Source organism: Nannospalax galili, unplaced genomic scaffold (assembly GCF_000622305.1).
Source record: "Nannospalax galili isolate Female #2095 unplaced genomic scaffold, S.galili_v1.0 scaffold801, whole genome shotgun sequence".
Classification (NCBI taxonomy): Eukaryota; Metazoa; Chordata; class Mammalia; order Rodentia; family Spalacidae; genus Nannospalax; species Nannospalax galili.
The window spans coordinates 1320045-1346062 of NW_008345222.1; the positions used below are offsets into that span (position 1 = coordinate 1320045).

The 26018-nt window shown below is 46.5% G+C and overlaps 1 protein-coding gene across 1 annotated transcript in view; it reads left to right on the forward strand.

The window, feature by feature from the left end:
• Positions 1-9330, forward strand: part of LOC103740702 (tyrosine-protein phosphatase non-receptor type substrate 1) — a 40349-nt gene extending 31019 nt beyond the window's left edge. Inside the window, exons 8-9 of the mRNA XM_008841382.3 lie at positions 3615-3666; positions 6991-9330. Of these exons, the coding sequence (XP_008839604.1) occupies positions 3615-3666; positions 6991-7245 (307 nt within the window). The 3' untranslated portion in view covers positions 7246-9330. The remainder of the gene's footprint in view (positions 1-3614; positions 3667-6990) is intronic.
• The last annotated feature ends 16688 nt before the right edge of the window (positions 9331-26018 follow it).

Sequence of the window (26018 nt, forward strand, 5' to 3'; positions counted from 1 at the left end):
AGCCTCAGGGGCTGTTAAACCACACCTGAAGCTTTTGATTCAGACTCCACGCCACCTTTTGGGAGGCCTTGTCTCAGGAGGTTATTATTATCCCCCTCCTGTGGTTGAGGCAGCCAGGCTCTGAGAAGTCACGTGACATTCCCAGCTGTCCCAGGTCTATGCAGGACCTATGACTCCAGCAGATTTCTGACACTAACACCGGGAGTTCTCCATCACGGCTCTGCTGCCTCCCACTGTCTGTTTCTTCCTCCCCAGAGAAGCAGGGCATTTTCCTCCCTTTTATCACATTCCAGTACAAACCTACCAGGGCGCTGTATCACTAACTCCTTTCATCTCTCTAAACCAAAGCAATAGTAGACGAGTGAGCATTAATGATGGTTTCCCAGCAGCAGTGGCTCAGGCCCCGTGTGCTGACATCAGACATTTTCCTGAGACACTGGCACTAGTGTTGGGGACAACCTAGTACCTCAGAAAGGGTGCGCTAGGAGGCCGCTGCTTTTGAATCCCAAGGGCCCTGCATGCGGCTGGCTGGCCAAGGGCCTGGCTCTCCTGACATAGGAACATGCTGGCAGAATACTGCCTGTTATCCCTACCCACACAAAAGAAAGTGTTCTCTACTCCTTTAATTGGATGCTAGGGTTCATATGGACAGCCATTTGTTCACATGTTAAATGTTTACTCTGTTTATTCTCAGACTATTAGGACTGCCCCAATTGCTTTATTTCTTCATCCGGACTGAGCCCAGCTTAAAGACAGTGGCTGAGGGGATCCAGTGGGGAACCTCATCCATTCGTTCAGAAAGTATTTATGGAGGGAGTGATAGGCTGTGTGCCAGCCCTGGACTGGGTGCAGGGCTTCATCATCCCTTGGGAGGTAACTTACCAAGTAAACTGGAAGCTTAATAACATGTGCAGCAAGAGCTGGAGAAGTTAAAGGTAAGGTAGAGCAGGGAGGTAGACCTGGGACTGACCAGGGAAGACTTTCCTAAGGACAACATGTAGGAGACAGCTACTGCATGATAAGCTCCATATGGGGCTGTTGGGGGCAGGAACAGACCCGAGAAGGAGCAGCTGTCCCAAGGCCCTGGGGCAGGAGCATGGAGGAGGCCACAGTAGCTAGAGCACAGGGAGAGACGGGGATAGAAGTTCAGAGCAGGGCCATGCAGAACCTCCCTCAGTCACGGTGTGGAGGTGGACCGCACAGTTTGTGAGCAGTGCTGTGCAGAAAAGCAATGTGACGTTATCGGCATTTTTCCGTTTCTTGTTTGACCTTTGTTTTTTTGGTTTTGTTTCATTTTGTTTGAAAGGATTATTTTTAGTTGTATGTATGTATATGATTGTATACCTGAGTGCAGGTGCCCAAGGAGGCCACAGATGTTGGATCACCCTGGGGCACCCACTGTGGGTGCTGGGAACCGAACTGAGGTCCTCTGTAAAAACAACACATGCATTTAACCACTGAGCAATATCGCCAGCCCCGTTTGGTTTGGTTTTGAAATGGAATTCTCACAATATAATCCAGTCTAGCCTTGAACTTGAAATCCTGCTACCTCAGCTGGGATTGTAGGCATGTACTACCATGCCTGGCTTTCACATACATGTTATAAAAACAGGGAATAAGGCAGGGAGGCAGACTGGGGAGGGAGGTTCTTCAGCAGCTTGGGAACTGGGCCAGGGTGATAAGATGACCAAGTGGCTAAATTTGATGTAGATTTTGGAGGTAGCCAGCCGGCTTGTACACAATAAAGAGGAAGAACCAAGGATACCCACCACTGTAGCCTGAGCCCAGGATGAGTAGTGCTGATGCCATACACTGAGACAGAGGGAACAAATGGTTACAGTCACAAATACTGCTCTGAAATTTAGGAACTTGATCTCCTGAAAACGGAGTTTGGGAGCTCAGCTAGTGAGGCTTCTCCTAAGAAAGTTATTTAAAATAGAATTTCAAAGAAAAGAGTAAGACAGATGAAGGTGGAGCTGACTGTGCAAAGGCCCTGGGGACTGTTTTACAGGCACTCGCTCCAAGGATTAGTTGCCTGAGCCTATGTGGCAAGGCAGCATAGCAAGGAGGAAGAAACATGAAACAGAGAAGGAAATACGCAAGATGTGAAGTTGTCACAGAGGAGCAGCCCCACCAACCCAGCACTGTTAGTGAAGGCTTCCGAGGGGGTAGCACCACAGCTAAGTTTCTTAGGGTGCATGAAATTCAACCAAGAGAAAACAAAGTAATGTGATTACTCAAGGCTGCTGCTGAAGTGCAAAATGCAAGTAGCAATAGCCCTCATGAAATAGTAGGTGGGTAGATAAGGGACCAGTGAGGGTGGGGGAGTGAGAGGGCACAGCAGACTGGGGCTTCTAAGCAGGGCAGTGACTGGGCTTGAACCAGACAAGCAGTGGGGGCTGCAGAAGGTGGGAGCCAACATGTGGGGAGAGAGCCTCATGATCTCTTCTGTCATGTTCCGGATCCTGGAGGGCTGATGGGCCACATGGGACCTACTTCAGAACTACCTTCTGAGCCAGGCACTCATGCCCACTCCATTAATAACCCCACTGCCACGCCCCGTTGCTCGTTCTGACATGACAGGCTCATGTGTCCTGAGTTGCTGGCTTGAAGACTTACACACCTCCTGGCAAACCAGCGGCTCCAGCTTGCTCATCACCTTGACCATGACCCTCCAATGAGCCAAGTCTGGCCTCTGATTACAGAATCAAGTGCATGGACACGTTTTGTTTTTTTTTATGCTTTTGTTTTCTGATTAGCAAGAACATTTTGATCTTTGTTTTTCCTCTTCTTTGAACAGTAATACATAGATATTTATAATATAGAGCATACGGAAAGTGAGAGAAACGGAAAGAAACTACCCCAAAGGCGCTACCATTAATATTTTCTTTCCAGAGTTATCTGTGCATTGTCATCATTGAAGTTACCCACAGATAATTTGCTTTTTCACTTAACATTTTAGTGTAAGCATTTGTACCTTAAAAAAAAAAAAAAAAAACTTAGGGCTGGAGATGTGGCTCAGTGGTAGAGCACTTTATTAGCAAGAACAAAACCCTGGGTGGTATCCCCAACAGCACCAAAGTAAAACACCCCTTCCCTTATCTACTTTTAGAACACTCATCAATAGGTTTATGCTAATTTCCAAAACTACTACCAGTACACGAAACCCCAGGATACAAACTTCCTTCCCCATCTTGCCCAAGGCAACTGCCTTTATATAGAAAGCATTTTCTATATTGAATTTCCAAGACAGGATACCATCTGTGCTCTCAACTTTGACCACTGTTTCTCAATGGGCTGTTCTGGCTTGCCCCCCGCCCCAAGCATGTGTGAAAGCACCTATTCATTCCACCTCCCCCCCTTTCAGAACACTATCATTTTTTAACGATCCTTCCAACAAAGGCTTAAAATAAATGACAGTGCATTGTTTAGAAATCTCTAGTGAGACTGGCTCCTATGTCCAAACATTTGATAAGCAGTTGTGGTTCTGTGGGGGCTCACACATCCATGTCCTCTACCCCTATAGGAAATGGAACCTAAATGTTATTCTGATAGATTCGCATGCGTTCTTGAGATAGTGCGGGTATTTTTATCTGTATCTCTTTCTGTTTCAGGTTGCATGAGCCTGAGAAGAATGCCAGGGAAATAACCCAGGTACAGTCTTTGGTGAGCGGCCCTTCCTGGGAATCTCAGGGTGTGATTTCCTTGCATCAACTGGAGTTGCAGATCCAGTTCTAAATTAAGACTCTGGGGGTGGGGAGGATCCGTGCATTACTGAATCACCATGTCTTCTGCATTCTTCCCTCTGCTCCAGCCAGGAGACTCTGCAGGCTCCTTAGTTCATTGTTACCTGGAACACAACTCCAAGGGTGCGCCAACTGGGGTGTGTTCTGTGTAAATGGTGCCCCAGAGTTGCACTGCAGCCTCCCTTCTGTTGATTGCACCTTTCTGCCTCTGGACACTGACTCAAGCCAGTTCCTCTACCAGAAGCACCAGCAGCAGCTTATGCCCACCTCCTTGCAGCCTGGTTCTTACCTGAAGTAACAGCATAGCACAGCACAGCCAGCCAGGGCCTATCTTGCCTTTGAGTATGGAAAAGTTCTTTGTCATTAATTACCCTTTCCAAGGGCATCTTCCTTGACCTGGTGGCTTCCCCCTGACATTGATGAGGAGATTTCATAGGCAGTACGACTGGCCGATTTCTGAGGCTCTGTACCTTGTTCCCAACTGACAGTGTCAGCTCTGGGAGCACAGGGTTCTTCAGAGCCTTGTAATGAGACAAGCCTACCCTGGACCAGAATGAAAGCACCTACTATTGTTGACATTGCCCAGGCATGTGGTACCATTTTAAACATAATGTTCTGGAGGAGCCAGGCTATAAGAAGCATGGTATTCATAGGCCAGACACCTTGGCCTACTGTCCCAGCCTCCAGCAGGCCTGGGCATGACTTGGTGGTTATTAGAAAATATAAAACAATTTCTAATCATGGCAATAAGAAATCATTTCCCCTGTCGCTGGACTTCTTTCTGGAACCTTCTGGGTAAAAGATAATAGTGAAAAAAATAATAATAATTGGACATAGAAATCTACATTCCAAGACTCACACAACTAAAGTACCAGGGCCTAAACATGAACATGATGGCCACTTTGCTCTTTAGAGCCATCAGACCTCTGCCTTGGCTTCCCAAGGCCAGCCACCATACCTTGCCAGAGAGGGACACCAGTTTGGTCAACATGGTTTCTCAGACAGGCATCAGTACCTGTGGTGCTCAGGATAGAGGAGCTACAGTGTGGGAAGGCCTCCCCTTCAGGGTCCAATAGGCATTGTTTTTTGTTTTGTTTTGTTTTTCCTTAAGTGACTTAAATTAATGAGTTCCTTAGAGCTCACTAACTTCACCTATAACATGAGGTCAGTAATTCTTCCTGAGCAGAATTGTGGTCAGGCCTAAGTGAAATGACCTGTGACTAGGAGGCTCTACAAAGCTTTGAAAACTAAAGCTCAGCTCCATTTCCACAGCATAAGTCTTGAGCACACGGAGCAGAGTTTATGATTCATGACAAATAATTGGGGGACAGTCACTGGTGATGAGTGCATGGGAGGTACTAAGATTCGTTATGTGGTTAATAGTTTGCATCTATTGAAAGCTGGTATTCATTGTGTAGCATGTTATGTTCTAAATATTTATCTGGATAAATGATGATTTATCTGGATGATTTTCCTCAACCATCACAACAGCCCAATGATAGATATTATTACAATTGGATAAACTGTGGCCCAGGGAGCTTAAACATGTTAACCGGAGCTGGGTGTGGTGATGCACACTTTTAATCTCAGCACTCAGGAGGCACAGGCAGGCAGATCTCTGAGAAACTGAGACCAGCCTGGTCTAAATAGCACGTTTCAGGCCAGCTGGGGCTACAGGGAGACCCTGTCTCATAAACAACTATGGGTGTGCGAGGATCTCGGGGCCCAGCTGCTGGGCGTGGCGCCGGTCTCCCGCTGGGTGCACCGCGTTGCTGTGGGTCTCCACGACTACTGGATACTGGCGACTCTACTGATCGCTGCGCTCCCAGGCGGGTCCCTGCTTCTCTGCGTTGTTGAGGCTCTCTGCTACCGGGGCTGGCCCGGTCGGTTCCATCCCAATCCACCGTGCACTTCCTCGAGATACGAGATCCGTCAGCTGCCGGATCGCGTGGGAAGGTGCGGAGACTGCAAAAGCTGGGTTTCCGTGAGTCGTAGCTTACAAAGAGACAGCCCTCTCCAGGAAGGCTGGATCATAGGCAGTAAGACACAGAACTCAGCTCAGTCAGTGGTACAAATCCTTTATTCTGTGACTCAGCTCGGCTCCAGGCTTAGTGATCCAGCTTCGATTATTGAGGGAAAACCAGGATATTTTGTACTGTGGGGCCAGTGGTAAAAGCCTTAATTGATAGGTGCTTTTAGGATGCCTCATTTACATGTGGTGGTGGGCTCCTGCCAGGCTGCCAGACATTGTCTGAAAATCACATAGGAAAACCTGGCAGTTTCCGAGCCGGAGGCCATGTTTCTGTGACGGCTACTTCAAAAGACGAGTCAGGAAGATGCCGGGAAGGCACCCTGTTGATAAAAGGAGTCTCTGCATATGAAGCCAAGCCCATAGGCTAACCAGACATGGAGAGACTGCTACTTTACACAACAGGGGTCCCCAACAAACAACAACAAAAAGGCCCTCAGCAGGAGAAGGAAAACCCAGTATCCAAACCCAGGCCTGCTGATTCAATATCGTTTTTCACCCCTTTGTCTAATGGCCTGTTTGTCACAGCACCCTTTGCTCTCTGTCTCCTAGGCTCCAGCTATACCTAGGGTAAGGCTGGAATCACTGCCAACCATCATCTACCCATGAATGCATTCATCCATCTACCTATCCATGTCTCCACCCTCCCATCCACTTATCTTTCTATCCATCCATCCCATTCCATTTCATTCTGTGATAGCTTTGATGTCTTCAGTATAACAAATGCCTATGTGTAAATGACAGACTGTCCCATACCTCCTAGGAAATCACAGACAGACAGTCCTTGGTAAGGGATGCTGTGGTGGGAAGTGCTGAAGAGCACAATCAGTGCCATAGAGAACAAGGAAGCACCTTAGGGTGGATAGCGCTGGTGCTGCATTGTACGGGGCGTGCTGGGATCCCTTACAAGGATAAGCAAGGGTAGGCACCCCAGGCGGGAAAGGAGGGGAGAGCTGTGTGGTTCCACTTGAAAGAAAGGAGGTGGAATGCAGCAGGATTCAGAGGGAACCACCCTGGTGTTTCAGAGAGATCCTTCGGGCCTTGTATGGAGGAAGGTAAATTGGAAAGAGAAAATCTAGAAGCAGGTAACATTGGCAGGAGGGCCTACACTAAAGCAGAGCCCATGGGGGGCAGAGGCAGGCAGACTTGGTACCCATCAACATGGGGCAGCAGACTGGGAGCTCCAGAATGATGCCTTCTCTCCATGCCCTTTAGATCCAGGACACAAATGACATCACCTATGCAGACCTCAATCTGCCCAAAGAGAAGAAGTCAACTCCCCGGGCCATGGAGCCTAACAGCCACACCGAGTATGCCAGCATTGACACAGGCTCACCGCCCAAGCCAGAGGACACCCTCACCTATGCCGATTTGGACATGGTGCACCTCAGCCGGGCATCCAAGCAGCCAGCCCCCAAGCCGGAGCCATCCTTCTCGGAGTATGCCAGTGTCCAGGTCCAGAGGAAGTGAACAGGACTATGGTCGTCTCTAGGGCCCATCACTACAAGTTTTCTTGTCCCACATGGAGTGGCTATGATGAGGACAGCCAGCCATACCTGTCCCCAGAAAGCCAGATGGAATAGGCCCTGGGAGCAGGAGTGAGGATAACTCTTGTCTGCCTACCCTTCTTGGCTCTCCAGCACTTCTTGGGCAGCCACAACCCCTCCTTCTGGAGGCTGGTGTTGTTGAACCCGATGAGGAACTAGAAAGAACTGCATAGAGACCAAGAAGTGTTGTGCCTCTGTCCATCACACATGGGTCTGGATCGTGGTCTTGGAGACCCCAGGCTGCTTTCCTGATGCTCCAGAGCCTGATCTATGTTGAGGAGGCGATCCTACCACCTCCACCTAACCCAGGCCTTGGGACAAGATTCCCTTAGATCAAAGTGCCCCATCCATGGAGGAGCTGTTTAAAAACAGACCTATATTGGGAGACTTGATGAGCTTGCAGCCAGCATTACCGGCCTCCCACTTTCCTGGCTAGCTAGCCACAGCCCTCGGAGAGAAGGAACCCTCTGTTTCTCTACCAGCAGAGACTCCCTGGGCTTGTTCAGCGTGGCCCACCTTCTGTCCAGCTCCAGCTTGCTTCCTCCAGCTCGCACTTACTCAGCAGCATCACACTGTAGATGCCTGTAAATTATTGAGAAATGTGAACCGTGCAATCTTGAAGCCAAGGTGTTAGAAAACTTGATCTGTGGTGTTTAGTTTTGTTTTGTTTTCCTTAAAACAACAGCAACGTCATTTTGGCTCTTTGTCATGTGTTGAATGGTTGGGTCTTGTGAAGTCTGAGGTTTAACAGTTTGTTATCCTGGAAGGATTTTCTTACAGCAGAAACAGTTTCTCAAATTCCCAAAACCCTGAGGACCAGGAAGAAGGATCTCTCAGCCACTCCTTTCAGGCACTTTGCCCTACTGGGGCTTACTTGACCCTGTTCTCCCAGAGCCATGTGGCTGATCCTGTGTCCCACGGCCCTCTGTGGTAAGTGCAGTGCTTCTCTGCAGTCTTGTCTGACCCAATGCTGACCCAATGTCTGTCCTTCTGTGGAGAGGGCAGAGGGTCAGTGATGCCCCCCCTTTATTCACAAGCACTTTAGAGACATGCAGAGAGAAGGGATGCTGAGCAGATACCTCCCATTCCAGCACTCTGAGATAATCCATACAGGAAAAGTCCTCCATTCTTGCTGTCAAACTGCATTGTGACCACACTGGAACAGAGACAGCACAGCTGTGAACCAGAGCAGACCACCCTGACTATGGAGGCTCTAACCCAGTTATCCTCTGACCTCCACCCTTCCAACTGGGTGCCAGGGCCTGGCTGAGTTCAGAGCAAGCAAATGTTGAAACCTTGGTTATCTGGTCTTCACATGTATCTCGGCATGCTGAGTCACTAATGTCCCTGCTCCCCTGTGGGATGGCAAAGGAGTTCATCGCTCAGGCCGTCCAAGTAAGAAGCTGAGCTGACTTGCCTTTTTCTGCAGATGTAACAGGGAATGTCAGTGGCTCAGCAAAGACCCAGCTTTCAAGAGTTAATGTCCTGATGTCTCCCACAATGGCATCCAGGACTTGGCTGAGCCAACAGGCTATGTGGGCAGTGTTGGCCCAGCAAGCCAGAGCTCATTGGCATCGGGGAGCTATGGTGGCCCTGCCACCTGCTCAGGCTATCTCCCAATTTTAGAGGGTTGGTTTGTAAACTTCCATCTCCTTCCCCTTTGCCCAGAGACAGCACATGCATGTGCACACACAGGTGCATAGAAAAGATTTTAAAAGACTGTTTTTCTTGGTGCCATCCTAATTTTGTCTTAATTTTGGGAGGGAGAGAAAAGGGAAGGAGGCCGAGGAAGACGTACAGCTGTAGCTTTAGCCAGGCGTCCTGGAGGTCCCCATGCCTTGTATATGGAGCCCTAGGAACAGGAAGAGGCAGAGACCCCTCTGGGAGGAGTGTGACTTCAGTTGATTTGTAGATGGATGGGAAAGAAACAGGCCCCATTTTGTACATAGTTGCAACTTAAACTTTTGGCTTGCAAAATATTTTTATAATAAAGATTTCTGGGTAACAATGTGCCTTCAGGTGTTATGTGTTCTTGTCTTTGGAATGTTCTTCCAGATTCCTTGGAATGTACCCACTGCCTGTCTCCTGGTACTGGGGTAGTGGACCATGCCTGGGCTTGGAAATATTCTGTACAATTTGGTCCTCTCTAGGCTGTATAGACATAAAGGTCTGTTCCCTCTACCAGTCGTGGAGAAGTTGTGTGGAAGATCAGAGACACCACCAAGTTTTACCCTGCTTCAGTGTGTAGAGATTTTGACAGCTCACCCCCTGGCCTCAGGTCTCTTGGCTGCACAGTGAAGGGGTCAGCTGTGCCCCCAGGGTTTCTTGGGGGTTAAAGAAAGGAAATCCTGTGCTACAATGGCAGGCCTGCACTGAGTGTTAGTCTGTCCCTCCCTCAAGCTGTACAGTGGGGCTGGTGGCCCCTCGTCATTCAGGGGTCTTCTTGGGCAAGTGGTTTACCCCCTCCTTCCAGAACCTCACTGTGCTTTACCAGATGCAGAGTCTATGCTTGTCCTGTAACATCTTGCTGCTGGCATATAGTAGGTACTCAATAAATGTTTTCTACCCTTCCTTCATTAGTGTATTCATAATATCAATAATATAACTGTAATAATGCTAATGTACTAATATAACATTTAGTTCTTGCTATGTGTCAGCACTTTACATTCATGGAGCTCTTTAAACCTTATAACTCAACAAGATCAGTCATGTTATTGACCCCATTTTATAGACGAGACAGATAGAAGACCTCATACAAGGTCGCACAGCTCATGGTTGATGTTGCCGAGCTTCAAATTCCAACTTCGGTGCCGTGAATTGCACTCCAAGTGCAAAGTTAACAGTAATGGTTGAGAGCCACGACATGATGAGAGCCATGTCCTTATAATCTCTAAATCATGCACCCCTCCCAAACATCACGAGAGATAGGAACTCTAATTCTCCATGTTTATTCATGAGAAAACAGACAAAGAGAAGTCATTCCTCAGAGTGTCATGGGCCAGGGTTGGGAACCAGGACACCCAGCCTCCCTCACCCCACACTGACAGCCTCCTCAATTCTCATTCCTAGAGTTGGGGGACTTTGCTACAGAAGGAACAGTGTGGCTCTGAGAGAGTAAATGGCACCACCAGGTGCACACAGTGAGTCTTTAGTCAAGATGGGACTCAAGTTGGATCCACAAGTCTTCAGGGGATCAACCCCCACTCTTAACCAGGTCCCTGTGATCAGGGGCCACCGGAGCCAAGGAGCCTCCTGTGGCTCAGGCATGTTGCCTATTGCATAGCACAGGTGATGATCCAAACACAGGTTCCTGGTGCTCTGCTGGCTCAACTGTCCATCTGGGGATGTGAAATATATGTGCTGCCTTCAAGGACAGGAGTTCAAGGCATGATTCCAGGCCAAGTGAGTGGAAAAGACCTCCATTTCCTGGGAAGGTAGGGAGTGATGGACTGAGTCCAGGCAAAGAGACTTGGGGGATATATTTTATGCAATACCTGGGCCTCGCCTCTCCAGGGCCCAATTCTCCAGGACTGGAGGCTGCCAGGCAAAACAAAAGTTGATGAGTACCCAGTGGCCCTTTCCCTGCCTGCCAGGACATCAGTCAAACATTTGGCATTTATCAGGTGCCTCCCCCAGGCCTCTTCCCTGTGAAGAGGAGCTGAACCCCCTCCACAAGGACCCAGGCCCTGGTCCTCTACCTTCCAGAGCCAATGCCCACTTCACAGGAATATCCAAGTATCCCCTAAAGAATACGTAACTATGAAAGGCCTAGTACCTTCTAGCATATTCCCAACAACCATGAATTGACAGGTTTATTCTACTTAATTTTGCATAAGGACATATTACATATCAGACATCCTAAACCAAAAAATATTAACCTCTTAATGTCTCTTCTATCTTCTAAACCTGCACAGTAAATCCTGTGATTACCTCCATTTAATAAAGAAACTGAAACAGATTAAGCACCTTGATCAAAGACCTCCATCCAGGAAGTGATGACGATGTAGGTGCGGCCAAGTCAGGTAATATGTGATGTGTGATGGTGTGATGGGGGTGAGATCAGATGGACAAACAAGGGGTTCACAGGTAGTGTGCAAGGTGCTCTGGCCTGTGCAGAAATAGCAAACATACCAAAGCATCAGACTGTCACCCTGGTCACTAGCTACAGAGGTACCCTGGAGCTCCATGGCCTGCCACTGGTATCCTCAGTGTCCCCTTGAGGCTTAGCATGTTGTTTAACCAGAGTCTTGATTTGCTTTCTCTACACAAGATGGTGACAATGATAATGCTTTAAAAAAAATGTGGTGGCCAGGCATGGTGGCAGAGGCAGGCAGACCTTGGTGAGCGTGGCCTACATAATGAGTTCAGGCCAGCTGGGGCTACATGGAGACCCTACTTCCACAAAACAATAATGACAAAAAATGTGGCTCAGATATGCAAAACCTTGGTGACAGGATCAGAGGGGATCAGAGGCTACCCTTGGAACTGGATCAGGAGGGGCCTGGGGGAGCAGATATTCTTGATCTCCCCAAGGTGGTTCTTTGGATCTACGTATTCAAAAGTTGCTTACTTACCCTGTGCCTTTTTGTTGTTGTTGGGAATTGAACCTAGGGCCTAACACATGCTCAGCAGTTGCTCTACCACTGATCTATATCCCCAGGCTCCACTTTTTTTAACTTTTTATTTTGAAGTCTCACTAAGCTGCCCAGGCTTGCCTTGAACTCAGTTTGTAGCCCAGGCTGGCTTTGAGTAGCTGGGATTGCAGGTTTGTGCCACCAGATCTGACTTCTCCTACAGTATTTGATGTTTGCTCCAGTCTGACAGTTTCCTAGAAACAATAAATGCCTTATCTTGGGTTCCCAAACCCAACCCAGGATCCAGCCCAGATGAAGGGGTCCAAGGAATGTCACTGAGTTAATTTGAAAAAGACCATTCTGGTGACCAAAATGGCACAGAAGATGATAAAAGAAAGTACCAACCTGGGTGCAGAGACTAAAAACAGCAATGAAAACCATCTACCTGTGGTCACTTGGGCAGACATTCCCTTTTATCCCTCTCAGCTGCCCTTCATCCCTCAAACCCCCTCCACCCTGGAGCACAGAGGTCAGAGCAGGTATTCCTCAAGAGTCCTTGCCCTGTGACCTTGGCCACATGGCCTTACCTCTGAGCCTTGGTTTTCTGACCAGTGAAGTGCAGTTGTAGCAGTCCGTAGAAGTGGGGGCTAAATGAGGAAAGGGGCTTCAATCTCCCACAGCAGGGTGCTGCTAAGAGTGACCAACGCGTGCAGAGAAACCCTCATGCATGCACATTCAGTTACACTCACACCTATGTGTTTGCTCAAAGATGTCCACATCTGCACACACAGTTACTCTCATTCTTGCCCACATACTCTCAGAGGCAGGCTCTTCTGGTAAAAATAGTTAGCAAGTCCTCCATCCCTCATGAACCCAAAATGGGAAGACCAATACCCCAGCTTGTCCCCATGGTTCCTTTGTCTATATCCTGCCACTCTCTGTTTTGTTTTGAGATAGAGTCTTGCTTTTAGCCAGGACCAGCCTGTAACACATAGGGCCTCAAACCTGCAGTCCTCCTGCCTCAAGCCTCCAAGTGCTAGAACTACACATGGGAACCACCATGCCTGACGCCCTGCCTGACTTCCTAAACGACATGTCTTGCTCCCCCCTAGCTGTACTGTACTGTAGTCACCAGTCTTCCAGTCCCACCACTGTCCTGCCCTAGTGAGCCACTCCCCTGTGACTTGGTGTCCTCCCAACCACACTATGAGCTTTACCCCAAGAAACTCAGACTTACCTTTAGCACCAACCCAGAGAATGAGGGAGGCTACAGCCCACTTTGTGTGTCAGTCAGCATCTTGTCACTGTGACAGAATACCTGACAAAACAACATATGGGAGGGAGGAGGTTGGGGGCTGGAGGTTTCAGAGCTATCACTCTGGTCAGATGACTTCATTGCTATGGGTCTGTAGCAAGACAGAACATCATGTGGAGTGGGGGGGGTGCTCACCTCATGGCAGCTAGGAAAAAGGGTCCCAAGACAAGACAGACCCCTCAAAATCAGGCCTCCAGTGGCCTGCTTCCTCCCCTCCTCATTTCCACCATCTCCCAATAACACCATCAAATCAGGACTCCGGCAGTGGAAGAGCCATTGGTTGAGTTAGAGCCCTCAGGATCCAGTCATCGTCCAATGATTCAATCCACCAGTTGGAGGACAAGCCTTTAGCATGTGAGCCTTCTGAGGACGTGTCATATCCAAACCATATAATATGCTCAAGAGGCTCCTGGCCACCTGCATTCTTCAGTTCATGGAACCTTGCCATCCTTTGCAGCTTGGTGCTATGATGTCCACTCTACGGAAAATGAAGACAATGACGCTCAGCAAGGTAAAGATTGGTCATTGAGATAACAAAGCCCTGTACAAAATTCTGAGAATGTAGTATTGACAAAAGATGGGCCACACCTATATGACCTCATAGGACAGGCGGAAACAAAAGCAACTAGCGGTGCTAACAGGAGACAGCTGCTGTGCGGTGTCCTGCACACACCCAGTGAGCCAGCTGGATGGTAGCACTGCTTCCAAGAGTAAATAGGTGTCCATAGACTATTGAGACGGGATTGTAAGAAGGAAATGTCTAGCTTAGAGACATAACTGGTTATCATTCCCCAAGGTGATAAAACTGAACCTCTGGAGTTATCTTTTCTGCTGGACAGAAGCCATCTCTCCCAGACAAAACTTGCAAATGGGCATATGCCATAGTTTATAACATCTGGGCCCCAATCGAGCAGTAAAAGCAAACGCACATATCTTCCTTGTCAGAATTAACCTTTTAGTGGTGCTCTTAAACAGCGTACTACTACAGCAATGAGAGGAAACACCCCTTCATTCTGCCACATTTCTAAGTTTGGGTTGCCTTTTCTTATTACATGGGCCTTGCTTAGCATGCATGAGGCAGAGCAGGTTTTCCAAAGAGGAAATCCCTAAGCTGAAATCTATAGGATGAGTAAGAATGAACCAGGCGGTGCCCGGAAGCCAGAGCTAGGTCTCCTACCAGAGCTGCAGTCTGATTGGATTGTTCTCTATCAACCCTGCATTGACAACATCAGCCTCCTGACAGTTTCTTAAAAAGGACCACAGGGTCTTTGTACATGGTTGCTTTGCCCAGAATACTCTTTCCGCTTGTCTTCCAATCCAGAGACTGGACATAGTTCCTTGTTAAACATGTCACAGTAAATGTTCAGCAATTCTTTGGAACCCATATCACAATTTGTAATTATACACTGTCCATCTGTTGGTTGATTAACATCCCTCTCTTCTAGTGCCCTGGGTTCTGCCTGAATGTAAGTAGGGTATTGGATTTGTTCCCCAACATAATATCCATGCCAAGCCCCTAGACACCATTCAGTATTTGAGGAATGGGAGTATGGATAGAAGGATGGATGGGTGGAAGATGAATGGCTAGGTGGATGAATAGACATGTATGAAGAGAGGGAAGAGAAAAAAGGGGAAGAAAGAGGACGTATAGTTCAAAGATTGCTTGGCTCTTAGATCCCTGCCTAACAGGTTAGGAACTAGTTTCAATCCCTGGTCTCACTTATTTTCCCCACTGAGTTTCTCTGCCTTTAGTCATGTGTTTCACTAAATTTTTCTTTTTCCCTTAGGAGACCCGCCCCCACTCAGGGTTTCCTGGTCCTGACTTGGATTGACAAACCGACATAACACATTCTATTTAGATTTTGCATAGTTTATATGACATTTGGGAGGGGTGACTTACAAAACCTTGGATTCTTACAGGCTTTTCCTTTTCCATGTCTGAGATGCACCATCCATCTCCCACCCCAGTCTCTCTCTCTCTCTCTCTCTCTCTCTCTCTCTCTCTCTCTCTCTGCATTAGCCCTTGCTCAATAGGGTGGTAGCTCCACCCCTTTTTCCCAGTGTGCTCCACAGCACCTTCTCACCAGTCTGAGTGCCTTGTCTTGCCTCACTAAGGAGCCCCCAGGATGGGCGGGGCTGCTTCCCGGCCAGCCTTTCACGCCCACGTGCTCTATTCCAAAACATGGTGACTACTCCACATGTCTGTGCTTGAAGTCCACACCCAAACGTAAGTCCGGGGGCTTCCCAACAGCCACACAAAATGGGGAGAGAATGACCTCATGGTTTTCCTGGCTTGTATTTCCATAGCCCCGCCCCTTAATAGGCTTGACTCCTGCAGAATGTGGGAAGGAGGTGGAATCATGAATTATCAGAGGACCGTCTGGATCACATCATGATCCTAGGTTCATCTTCCAACCAGCAAGAAGCCTGTGACCCTGTCTGAGCCTTTATTGCCTGCTTAGAAAACAGGATGAAAGAATGCGACTAACTTTGGATAAATTCAGGAAACATTTTAAAGAGCATTTAAAAAAAAATTAACACTTGAATTACTATTTTAAATGCAATGCTAAATGCAAGAAATAAATTGTTAAAAATAAAACTTTCACTTTACAAACACTGTATGCAAAAATCCAAGTGGGGCAAAGCCTAGCTGTCAAGCAGACACTATGAAATGCACATGAGAAAACACAGGGAAAAGCTTCATGACTTTGGAAATGGCAGTGATATTTTTAGATAAGGTTAACACCAAAAATCCAGGAAAAATAAAATAGAAAACTCATCAAAATTTAAAAACTTTTGTACCCCAAAGGACACTATTAGTAGAGTAAGGAATCAAACTACTGAGTGGGAGAAAAAAAAAAAAACTTCTCAAAGTCAACAACAAAAGTTTCAGAACGGGCAAGGGTCTTGAGTGAACAGTTCTCTGAAGATTCCCAAATGGCCAGTAAGTACGTGAAGTGATACAGAGTCACCAGACATTGGGAATATGCAAAAGTGCAGTGAGATACCTTCCACACTTGTTGGAGCGGCTGCTGTCAAGCAAAGAACAACAGTATTAGTGAGGATGTAAAGAAATTGGAAACCAGGATTGTAGAGATGGCTCAACCATTTAAGAGCACATGGCAGCTAACAACTATTTGTAATTCCATTTCCAAGGGATCCAACGCCCTATTCTGACCTCTTTGGGCACTGCATAACATGGGTGCACTTACATACATGCAGGCAATACACTCATATACATAATAAAATAAAAATAATAAATTATTTTTAAAAAATTGGAAACCTTGTTCATTGCTGACTGCAATGTAAAATGGTGCAGGTGCTATGGAAGTTTGGCAGTTTCCTAAAAGATAAATATAGAAGTGCCCTCTGCTCCTGAAGTTCTAGTTATGCCAAAAGTAATTGAAAGCAGGACTTCAGATGGTTGTCCACCCACGTTCTTAGCAGCATTATTCGCAGTGGCTAGAAAATGGAGGCAAGCAAAGGGCCCACCAGTGAGTGACGGGTAAACATCTGAGGTAGATATATGTATATACATATATATATACATATATATTCACATATATATATGTGAATAAAATGTTATTCAGCTTTAAGAAGGAATGACTTTTTAGAACTTTTATAAATATTTATTTAATAAATGAAAATACATTTTTGAATGACTAAATCAAGCTAATTAGCATATGTATCACCTATCTTTTTTAGTAGTGAAAACTCTTAAAATATATCCCCTAAGCAATTTTCCAGAATACAGTATATTGTTGTTCCTATAGTCACCATGCTGTAAAATAGATCTCTAGAACTTAACCGTCTGTGTTACTGAAACTGTACCCTTGACCAACACCTCCCCAAGACCCTCACCCACCCCACCCCTGCTAACCACTATTCTGCTCTCAACTTCTATGAGTTTGGTTTTTAGATTATACACACCTGTGAGATAAGGAGGTCATTTTCTTTCTTGCCCAGCTTGCATGATGCCCTCCAAGGTCATGCATGTTGTCCCACATGACAGGTTTTCTTTCTTGTGTTTAAAGTGTGGCCTTTAAATTTTTATTATGCAACTATATTATATCCACTCACGGACACTTAAGTCTTTATCTTGGCTATCGTGAATAATGCTGCGATGCACCTGGGACTGCAGCTCTGTCTTTAACATACTCATTTCATTTCTTTTTAGCTACATAGGCCTAGTCATGGGTTCGCAGCATCATATAGTGGTTCTGTTTGTGTTTTATTTTTAGCAGTAGTGGGGATCAAACCTAAGGCCTTGAGCATGCTAGACAAACACTGTGCCACTGAGCGCAACCCTATTTTTAAGTTTTTGAGGAAACGCCGTGCTGTTTTTCATAGGAGCAGCACTACTTTACATTTCCAACAACAGTGTACAAGAACTGTCTTTTGTCCACACTTTCTCCCTTACTTATCTTTTTGGTTGTAGCCGTCCTTACTGGTGTGAGGTGATACCTTAGTATTGTTGTGTTTTGTATTTGTGTTTTGAGCCTTTTGTATGCCTTCTTTTGAGAAAGATTTAGTCAAATGAGAAGAAAATAATTCTGATACATAACATGAATAAACCCTGAAAACACACTAAGGGTAAGAAGCCAGACACAAAAGTATTGTTTGAGTCACTTATATGAGGCACTTACAATATTCAACTTTCTAGAGACAAAGGTATAATAGTGGAGCTGGGGGAGGGGGAGAGAGGAGGGATTATTTAATGTGCACAGTTTCAGAGTGGGATGACGCTGGAGCCGTCTTGCTAGGGATAATGAAGCAGAAATGAAAACTTCCTTGTCTCTGATGGTGTCAATGAGTCCCTAAATCAGCCTCTGTCCATACCTCCTCTTTTCTACTTTTTAAACTTCACAGGCTGGGGATGTAGTTCAGTTAGTAGAGTGCTTGCCTATCATGAAGAAAGTCCTGGGATTGATCCCCAGCACTGCATAAATCAGATAATGGTGGCACAAGAGGAGGTGGGGACAGGAGGGTCAGAAGTTCAAGGCCATCCTCATCTACATAGTGAATTTGAGGCCAGCCTGTGATAAGTGAGACTATCTGAAAAACAAAACAATAAACAAACTTCCTAGAGTTTGCCTTGACTTTAAATCAGGAGTTATTCATCATCCTAATTTGTAATTATGTATCAGCTGTGATTTTGTACAAGGCACAATTTGCCATCAACTTAAGTATAGCTTTTGTTTATCTTAATTTTTTTCTTCTTAAATATGTTTTTAAAAAAGAGTACAAACAACTTTATCTTGAGATTGTTCAACCCCAGGTGGTGAATAACCCAACTTCAAGAGCTTCCAGCATCTGCCAGTCAGCAGACATGCGCTGTTGGCCCCACTTCAAGGACAATAAGTTAAGTCACTATGGTAGAAGGTGCTGTCCCTACTGGCCGGGGCTTCTTGATCCTTGGTCCACTTGGGCAGGGTCAGCTGGGGTGGCAGTCAGTGGCATGAGTCCAGGTCACAGAACTGGTCTCCAGAATGAGGCCAGGTGAGAGTTTAATGGTGAGGAGGTTGCAAGCTGATTGCCATTGTCTCCGGGTTCTGCCACGGCTCCCTCAGTGCCAGTAAATGGGTCCTGAATGCATTCGGATTAATGCATTATCACTGATATTATGTGAGAAATGCAAAGGACCTCCAGCAGCCAGGCTCAGAGCTGCCATTACCACATGACCTTTAGCTGAAAGTTTTTGCTTGGGGCAATTAAATCGTCAGCTTGCAGTCACAGGCAGTGCCAGCTTGCATTTTAATTATTCTTAGAAGAGAGGAGCAGGGGAAAGCACACCCCTGACAAAGAATTTAAAATAACAATGTTTCATAAACATGGCAATCCTTTTGTGGCTCTAAATCCATTCTGCAGCTTTCTCCCCTATACACTCCACATGCCTTTGGGCATCTGGGCTCCAGACTCCCTGTCAAATAGGCAGTAAGTAGGGGGAGATGTGGGAGAGAATGGGCCCTCAGGGAGGGTAGCAAGTCTCAGTGGTGGCTCTACCTTCAAGAAGGTGGACGTCATTAACCTCATTTTACAGATGAGGAAACTGAGACTGAGAGCATAGTTGGTCATATCCTGACTTAGAGAATAAGAAGGAGCGAAGTACGGAGGCACTAAGACAGTGGGAGAAGTGCAAAGAATGACAGACAAGGAGCTAAGGTTCTAGAGTCAGCACAGCCCACCTGTCCCATGCTCCAGGGAGAAGAGGGAATGGATTGGATACGGAATGTTCTGCATCTTGACTATTGTGCAGCATTAATAGGAGTATCTGCATGCCAGACTTTATCACACTGTATGCTTAAAATCAGTGCACTATTAAAAAAATTATGCTCTAAGAAAATTAATCTTAAAAGAAATAACATATCAGTTTATAGCTAACTTTACTGTGTAGCAGTTTTCCTCATACCAAGCCATTTATGCCCTTCACACCAATGTATTCATAGCTGTCATGAGGACCGTCCTAGTTCATTTCTCCATTGCTGTGACAAAACTTACTGGCTTGCTCCTCTGGCCCATGCTCAGCCTGCTTTCTTATACGACATAGGCCCACCTGTCCAGGGGTGGCACCACCCAGAATTGGCTGGGTCGTCCCACATCACTCAATAATCAAGAAGATGCCCCACAGACATGGCTACAGGCCAGTCCAATGGAGGCAATTCCCCAATTGAGGCCCCCTCAACCCAGGTGTGTCAAGTTGACACTAAAGCTATCCAGCACAAGGACCCATTTCCAAGATGATGAGACTGAGGAACAATAAGGTTTTTAGACTCTCCCAAGGTGACAGCTGGTAAGCAGAGCCTGGGTCCAAATTCAGGCAGGCTAAGTCCTATGTCAAGAGTGACTAGGTCTTAAAATCAAAGTTCTAGAGCCAGGCATGGTGGCCCAGGCCTATAACCCCAGCACTCGGGAAGATTGTGAGTTAAAGACAAAACAAAATTCAAGTATTGGGTGTTCAAGGCAGGCCTCATTCCAGGGCCTTTCCAACAGGACCAAATGGGCAGAAAGGGGGATGCCTACCATTTGAGAAGTATTTATGTAGTGCCTATTTTACATCACATTGAAGATACATAGAAAGCAAGAGACACACCCAGTGCCTTGTTGGGGAAGAAGAGGGTTCTCAACTAAATGAGTTCCTGACATAGTGGTATATGCCTATAGTTCCAGCACTTGAAAAGCTAAGGTGGGAGGTTGGCTTCAGTCTAAGAGTTTGGGGCCAGCCTGGATGCTATAACAACAGTCCATCTCAGGAAGGAAGGTAGGAAAGAGATGTGTCGGGAAGAGCGGGAAAGCAGGGACGAGAGGGAGACAGAATGTTGGGAATGCAGGGAGGGAGGAAGGAAGGAGAAGGGGAGGGGAAGGGAGGGGAGGGGAGGACAGGGAAGAGGAGAGAAGGGCCTAGAGGAAGGGAGAAAGGAGAGGGAGGGCAGGAGGGAGGAAGGGAAAAGAAGAGAAGGGAAGAAGGAAGGAAAGGAACGGAAAATGAGCTTGAACTATAGTCAGTGTCAAGTACTCAGAAGGAAAGGAAAGGGAATCCAAATGGAAAAATGTGCCCACTCCATCCTCATGGCAGATTTCTGCAAGAAACAGGCCTGCATCACATTCCCCAGATGCTTGTCCCTTTCACATGGTATGCTGTGCTGCAGCAGATTTGTGAGAATTCATCTTTCCCAAGCTGCTGCCAAGGCCCTTTGAGGTAACAGGTGCACTTAGCACCTCCAGCCTGGGGCCCAGCTGTTTCAAAATGGCCCCTGGTAGAACTCCAGAGAATCACATTCCAGCAGCACTGGTGACAGCTGGGGCTCTGTAGAGGACCCCTGCATTGAGTCAAATCACCAGGCTTACGGAGTCCCATGTGAACTGGTTCAAGGAATAAGGATGCGGCCTCTAGGCTCCCCACAGGTCTCCAGGCCTGTTCCCCTATGCTAGGAGCTATCACAGTGCTGAGTCCCAACTGGGTATTTGAGCACATCATCCAGGATATTTCCTCTTAGCAGCTCTGGTTTCCAAATGAGCAGAGAAGGGAGGTAGCTTGCCCAAAGTCACTCAGTGTTATGGAGGCATAACTGGTTCAGGCTTCCCTCTGACTTCACAGCCTCCTGTGTTTCCCATCTCCTCGCCCACGGAGATAACTGCTGTAGAACCATTAGTAAATGTCTTTTGGAAAGCCAGACTGTCTGACTTCCCAGACCTCCCACTTCCCAGCTGTGTGTTTTGTCAAATTTCTTAACCCCTGTGTTCATTTTCTCCTTTGTGAATGGTCACAAACACCAAGCCAACCCTAGAAAATGATGTGAAGACCACATTATACAAGTCAATGAATATGGAAATGGTTAGAACTAGGTCCAGATGATTGTGAGGTCTCAAAAACAGGCAGATGGCAGTTGTGCTAAGCATGTAGTCTTCATGTTTTTCCATAAATAGGCTATTATCTACTGTGTGTATTTGGGAACCCTTGCAAGGAAGACATGGAGTCAACTTTATTTCTTTTAAACAGCTTCAGAACATTCTTAGATTCATTCTCTTACTTGTCAAACATGTAAAGTAAGCAACTTCTGGATACCAGGCAAGGGTATATGGCCCATTAAGTCTTTACTCTCAGTTCTAGTAGGAGCGATGAATAGGAACACAGCTTAGGCCTCATCACCTTCTGCAGAAAATAAGATGGGTAAAGCTATGGAGAGGAAGCAGAGAGGTGATGCTTGTACTGCCGCCTCTAGGAGAGAAGGCAAGGGAAGAACCAGGGTGGAATTGCCCAGGCATGAGCAGGAAAGGCTAAGTCTGGGAGATGGGCTAAGCTCCAGCCCTAAAGAATGAGCATTTTCAATGATGTGGGTAAAGCAGGGCCTGGGACCTGGTGAAAAGCTTGAACTTCATCCCGAAAGTTATACAAAGCCACTGGGGTGGGAATGCTGGCTGTGTAGAAGAATGGACTGGAGGGACACCACTGGAGAAATGGGAGAAGGTCAGACCCCTGGAGTCACCCAGGCATCTGAGGCCACCTCCAGCTGGGAGCACACCTCTGTGGGACAACCCACAGGTCCAGCTGATAGAGAAGAGAAACAATGATTTATTTACAAATTTCTTGTGGATACATGTTCGTGCTGTTTCTATTTTTTGCCCTGTTTATAATCAATTTTGTCATAAACATCATTGCATAAAAAAATTCCCGGAAGTGAGATAGTGGGGTAGAGACATGAACATTTTTATCACTCCCAGGATGCCACACTGCCTGCATTCCACCACACCCAACTCTCAGATACTCCACCTGCTGTGCCCCTGAGGCTGCTCTGCCCACACCCTCTGTCCTTGGCACAAACCCACTATTTGAAAATGCGTTTGGATTTTTTGATGCAATATGGAATTACCAATAGTTCAGAAGAAGCTCTCAGAAGCAGGCTAAGTGGCTAAAGAAGCCTGCCCAGGGGCCTCCTTTTCTAGCCTCCAACATCCTGAAGTAGGCCAATTTACCCTATTCTTCCAGCCACATAGAATTTGCTTTTCTTTCTGTTCAGCCCTGTAAACAAGGCCCCACACTGAGATGGCAGTGAAACCAGACTCTGGGGTTTCAGATGATGAACAGTCTTTGGAAACACTTTTTCCCAGCTCTCCGAGTCCCAGAAAACCAGGGAGCCGTTCCCCTTTGCGTCTGAGATTGAAGCATCGTCTTGTTACTTGCCCCTCACTTTGGGCTTATTCTCCAGTTCATTTTGTGGAAGGAGGGAGGGTAGCTAAGATTTCAGTGCTTCTCAAGTGCTGTGCATGTGCCATCTCATTTAATGTTCCCATTGGGGCTATTTGGAAGATGCTTCATTATTGCTCCAAAACTGACCTGGTGGGTTAGGCAGGGTTCTCTAAAGGAACAGAAATACACACAGAGACGCACACACACACACACACACACACACACACACACACACATTTCCATTGGCTTACATGATAGGGACTCAGTAGTGCAACAATGACCTTTTTCATGATGGAGAGGCTAGAATGCAGGGCCTATTTGATTCATGACTCACAACAGCTCAGTAGCCCAGTGCTGAAGACCTGAAAGAATGCGGAGAGTCACTGCTGTTCAGCCCATGTTGGAAGATCAAAGAAGTTGGGGCTGACATCAAGGATGGACATACTGGCTCAGAAAACAGTGAAGGTAGGCACACTACTTTTTTCCTGAACCTCTTTATGTCTGGGCTGGGTAGAAGGTACCACCCTCTTTGAGGGTGCTCTTACCCTCTCAGTTAAACCTCTCTGAAAACACCCTCAAATACATGCCCAGAGGTGTGTCTCCTAGGTGATTCTAAGTCAAGTCAAGTAGATAGACAATAAAGAGTAGTCATCATAGCTGGTGAGGAGTTAGAGAGAGGACTGTGTGCCACATTGCTTCTTAATGGAGTCGTTCCTCCTCACTGCAAGGCACCTAGCCCAAGTCCTCCAGTGGGTGACGGGAGCTTCTGGTAGTCCTGACTACATGCACTGTGCTTCTTCACATCACACATTTTTGTGATGTAAATCAATTTATAAATTAGGCATATAAAGAGTAACAGCTAATGATAACATAGAACACTGTTAATACCATATGTAAGAACAGTTATATGACTGTGCCCCCTTTCTTAGCAAACTCAAGACTAATCCTAAACTGGATGTGGTGGTGCACAACTGTAGTTCCAGAACTCAGAAGGCTGAGGCAGAGGAGTGGGTTTGAGGCCAGCCTGAACCCATAGTGAGACCCTTGCCACCAAAAAAAAAATATTAATATTTCCAGACCATGGTCGACCTCCAGTAACAAACAATGGGAAAGAAAACTTGCAGATGAGGGTGTGGTATTGTATCTTAGTTTTAAGACAAATGACTTTTCTTCTCAAACCAAATAGATGATGACCAACTTGCTGACACACATAGTAATTATTATTTATTAACTACTTTAGGAGGCATCGGTTGCTAGGCAAGGCCATTGTTCTTTTCTATGTGTAATATAACTCTAGAAAGGGGTATTAGTTTTGTGTACATGTACAGATGAGAGAACTGAAGCATCAAGTACAACCACTGCCTGTAACTGACAAGATACAGTGCTATCCAAGAACAGAAGCAGGGCAGCAGACTTCTGCCCCAGGGCCCTTCTTTGTAACATGGTCTTCACCAACCACAGGCTCAGAACTACCTCCCCTTGGCCAAGCCCAAGATGTGTTTCCCAGAATTCATTTTCCAAGTGGCTCTGCATTGACAGACGCCACATAGACTTTGCTTCACGTTGCAGAGGCATGCCTGGCAGCTCTCATGTGCTCTCTGTATCCTGGGGGTCTGACAGACATACACCTTTGTCATCCCTCCCATCCACAACTGCTCTCCTTTCTACTGGCTGGTTCAGCCAGTTCGCAGAGCACCTGGGTCCACAGCATGTGTGCCTTCCTCTGAGTAATGGTTCTGCTGCTCTGTTAACCGCTTGGCAAGTGCACAGGGGACTGGATTTTATTTACGAAGTAGGTTGCATCCCTCTATCAAGAGAAAACAGAAGATAGAAAAATACAGGATACCTAATTAGATTTGTTTCACAAAATAAAACGGCTTTGTTTAATTTTGTTTCAATTAGCAGTGCAGTGGTCAAGAAGAGGGACTTAGTGAGCAGACACCTTAATTCAGGTTCCACCTGTGCTGCTTACGAGCTATAAAACCTTGAACAAGTTGTCACTCCCCCACGCCCCAGCTTCCCCGTTGTAAGAAAAACGCCAACCTCAGATCGCTGAGAGGCAAAAGATGAAAACCTGACACTGCATAGCAGCCGCTTTGCACTCTGAGTTACCTCAGGCCATGAGTTCGCGGGCTGAAAGACCATCTGCTGCCTGCAAAGCCACTGTATTGACACTACGAGGTGCTAAGTAAGGAGCTCCAACCTGCGGTGCCTAAGGGCACTCTTTCCTTCTTTCTTTCTCTCTTTCTTTCTTTCCTTCCTTCTTTCTTTCTTTCTTTCTTTCTTTCTTTCTTTCCTTCTTTCTTTCTTTCTTTCTTTCTTTCTTTCTTTCTTTCTTTCTTTCTAAAGGGGAACTGGCAGTGTGGTTTCTGCCATCTAAGACCAGCACCTCCTCCTGAGCACCATCTCCACTGCCTCCTAGACAGCAGGCTGGGACATTTCCCATGGCAGAAACTTTTCAGATCTGCTGACCCTCCAGACCCAGCCCTTCTTCAGGTGTGTCCCTTCTCCCTCCACCCACTTCCCCTCCAACTTCCACCTGTTCTCTGCCCCCTTGACAGGTTTCTGGGAAGCAGGGCCTAAGCTGATTGTCCTCTGATCCCTCTTGTCCCAGCTTCCCTTGAGCCCTGTCCATGTAGCCAACTGCGTCATCTATGACAGCTGTGATAGTAGTGGCTGTGCCCAAGATCCAGATCTCAGATGATCAGCACAGTAGCCCAGGAGGTCACTCTGTCTTCCTTCCTTCCTTCCTTCCTTCCTTCCTTCTTCTCTCTTTCTTTCTTTTCTTTCCTTCTTTCTTTCTTTTTCTTTCTTTTCCTTCCTTCCTTCCTTTTTTTAATATTAGAATTTATCTGTTATTGTCACATAGCCTATCTTAACCTCATCTACATACTAGATTTCTTTCTGATTTTCTTGGTAAGTGGTTTGGTAAAGGAATTTTGAAGTTATTACAATATATTTTTATTAAACTTTTTGCATTCCATACAATATATCTTAATCATATTTAGACCCTCTCCCCTATCTGTACCCCCCATGCTCCTTCACTGGATTTTATGCATTCTGTCATAAACGTTAAGGCCTATCATGTCAAGGGTATGCCCCCAGATGGCCCTCTATGTGAG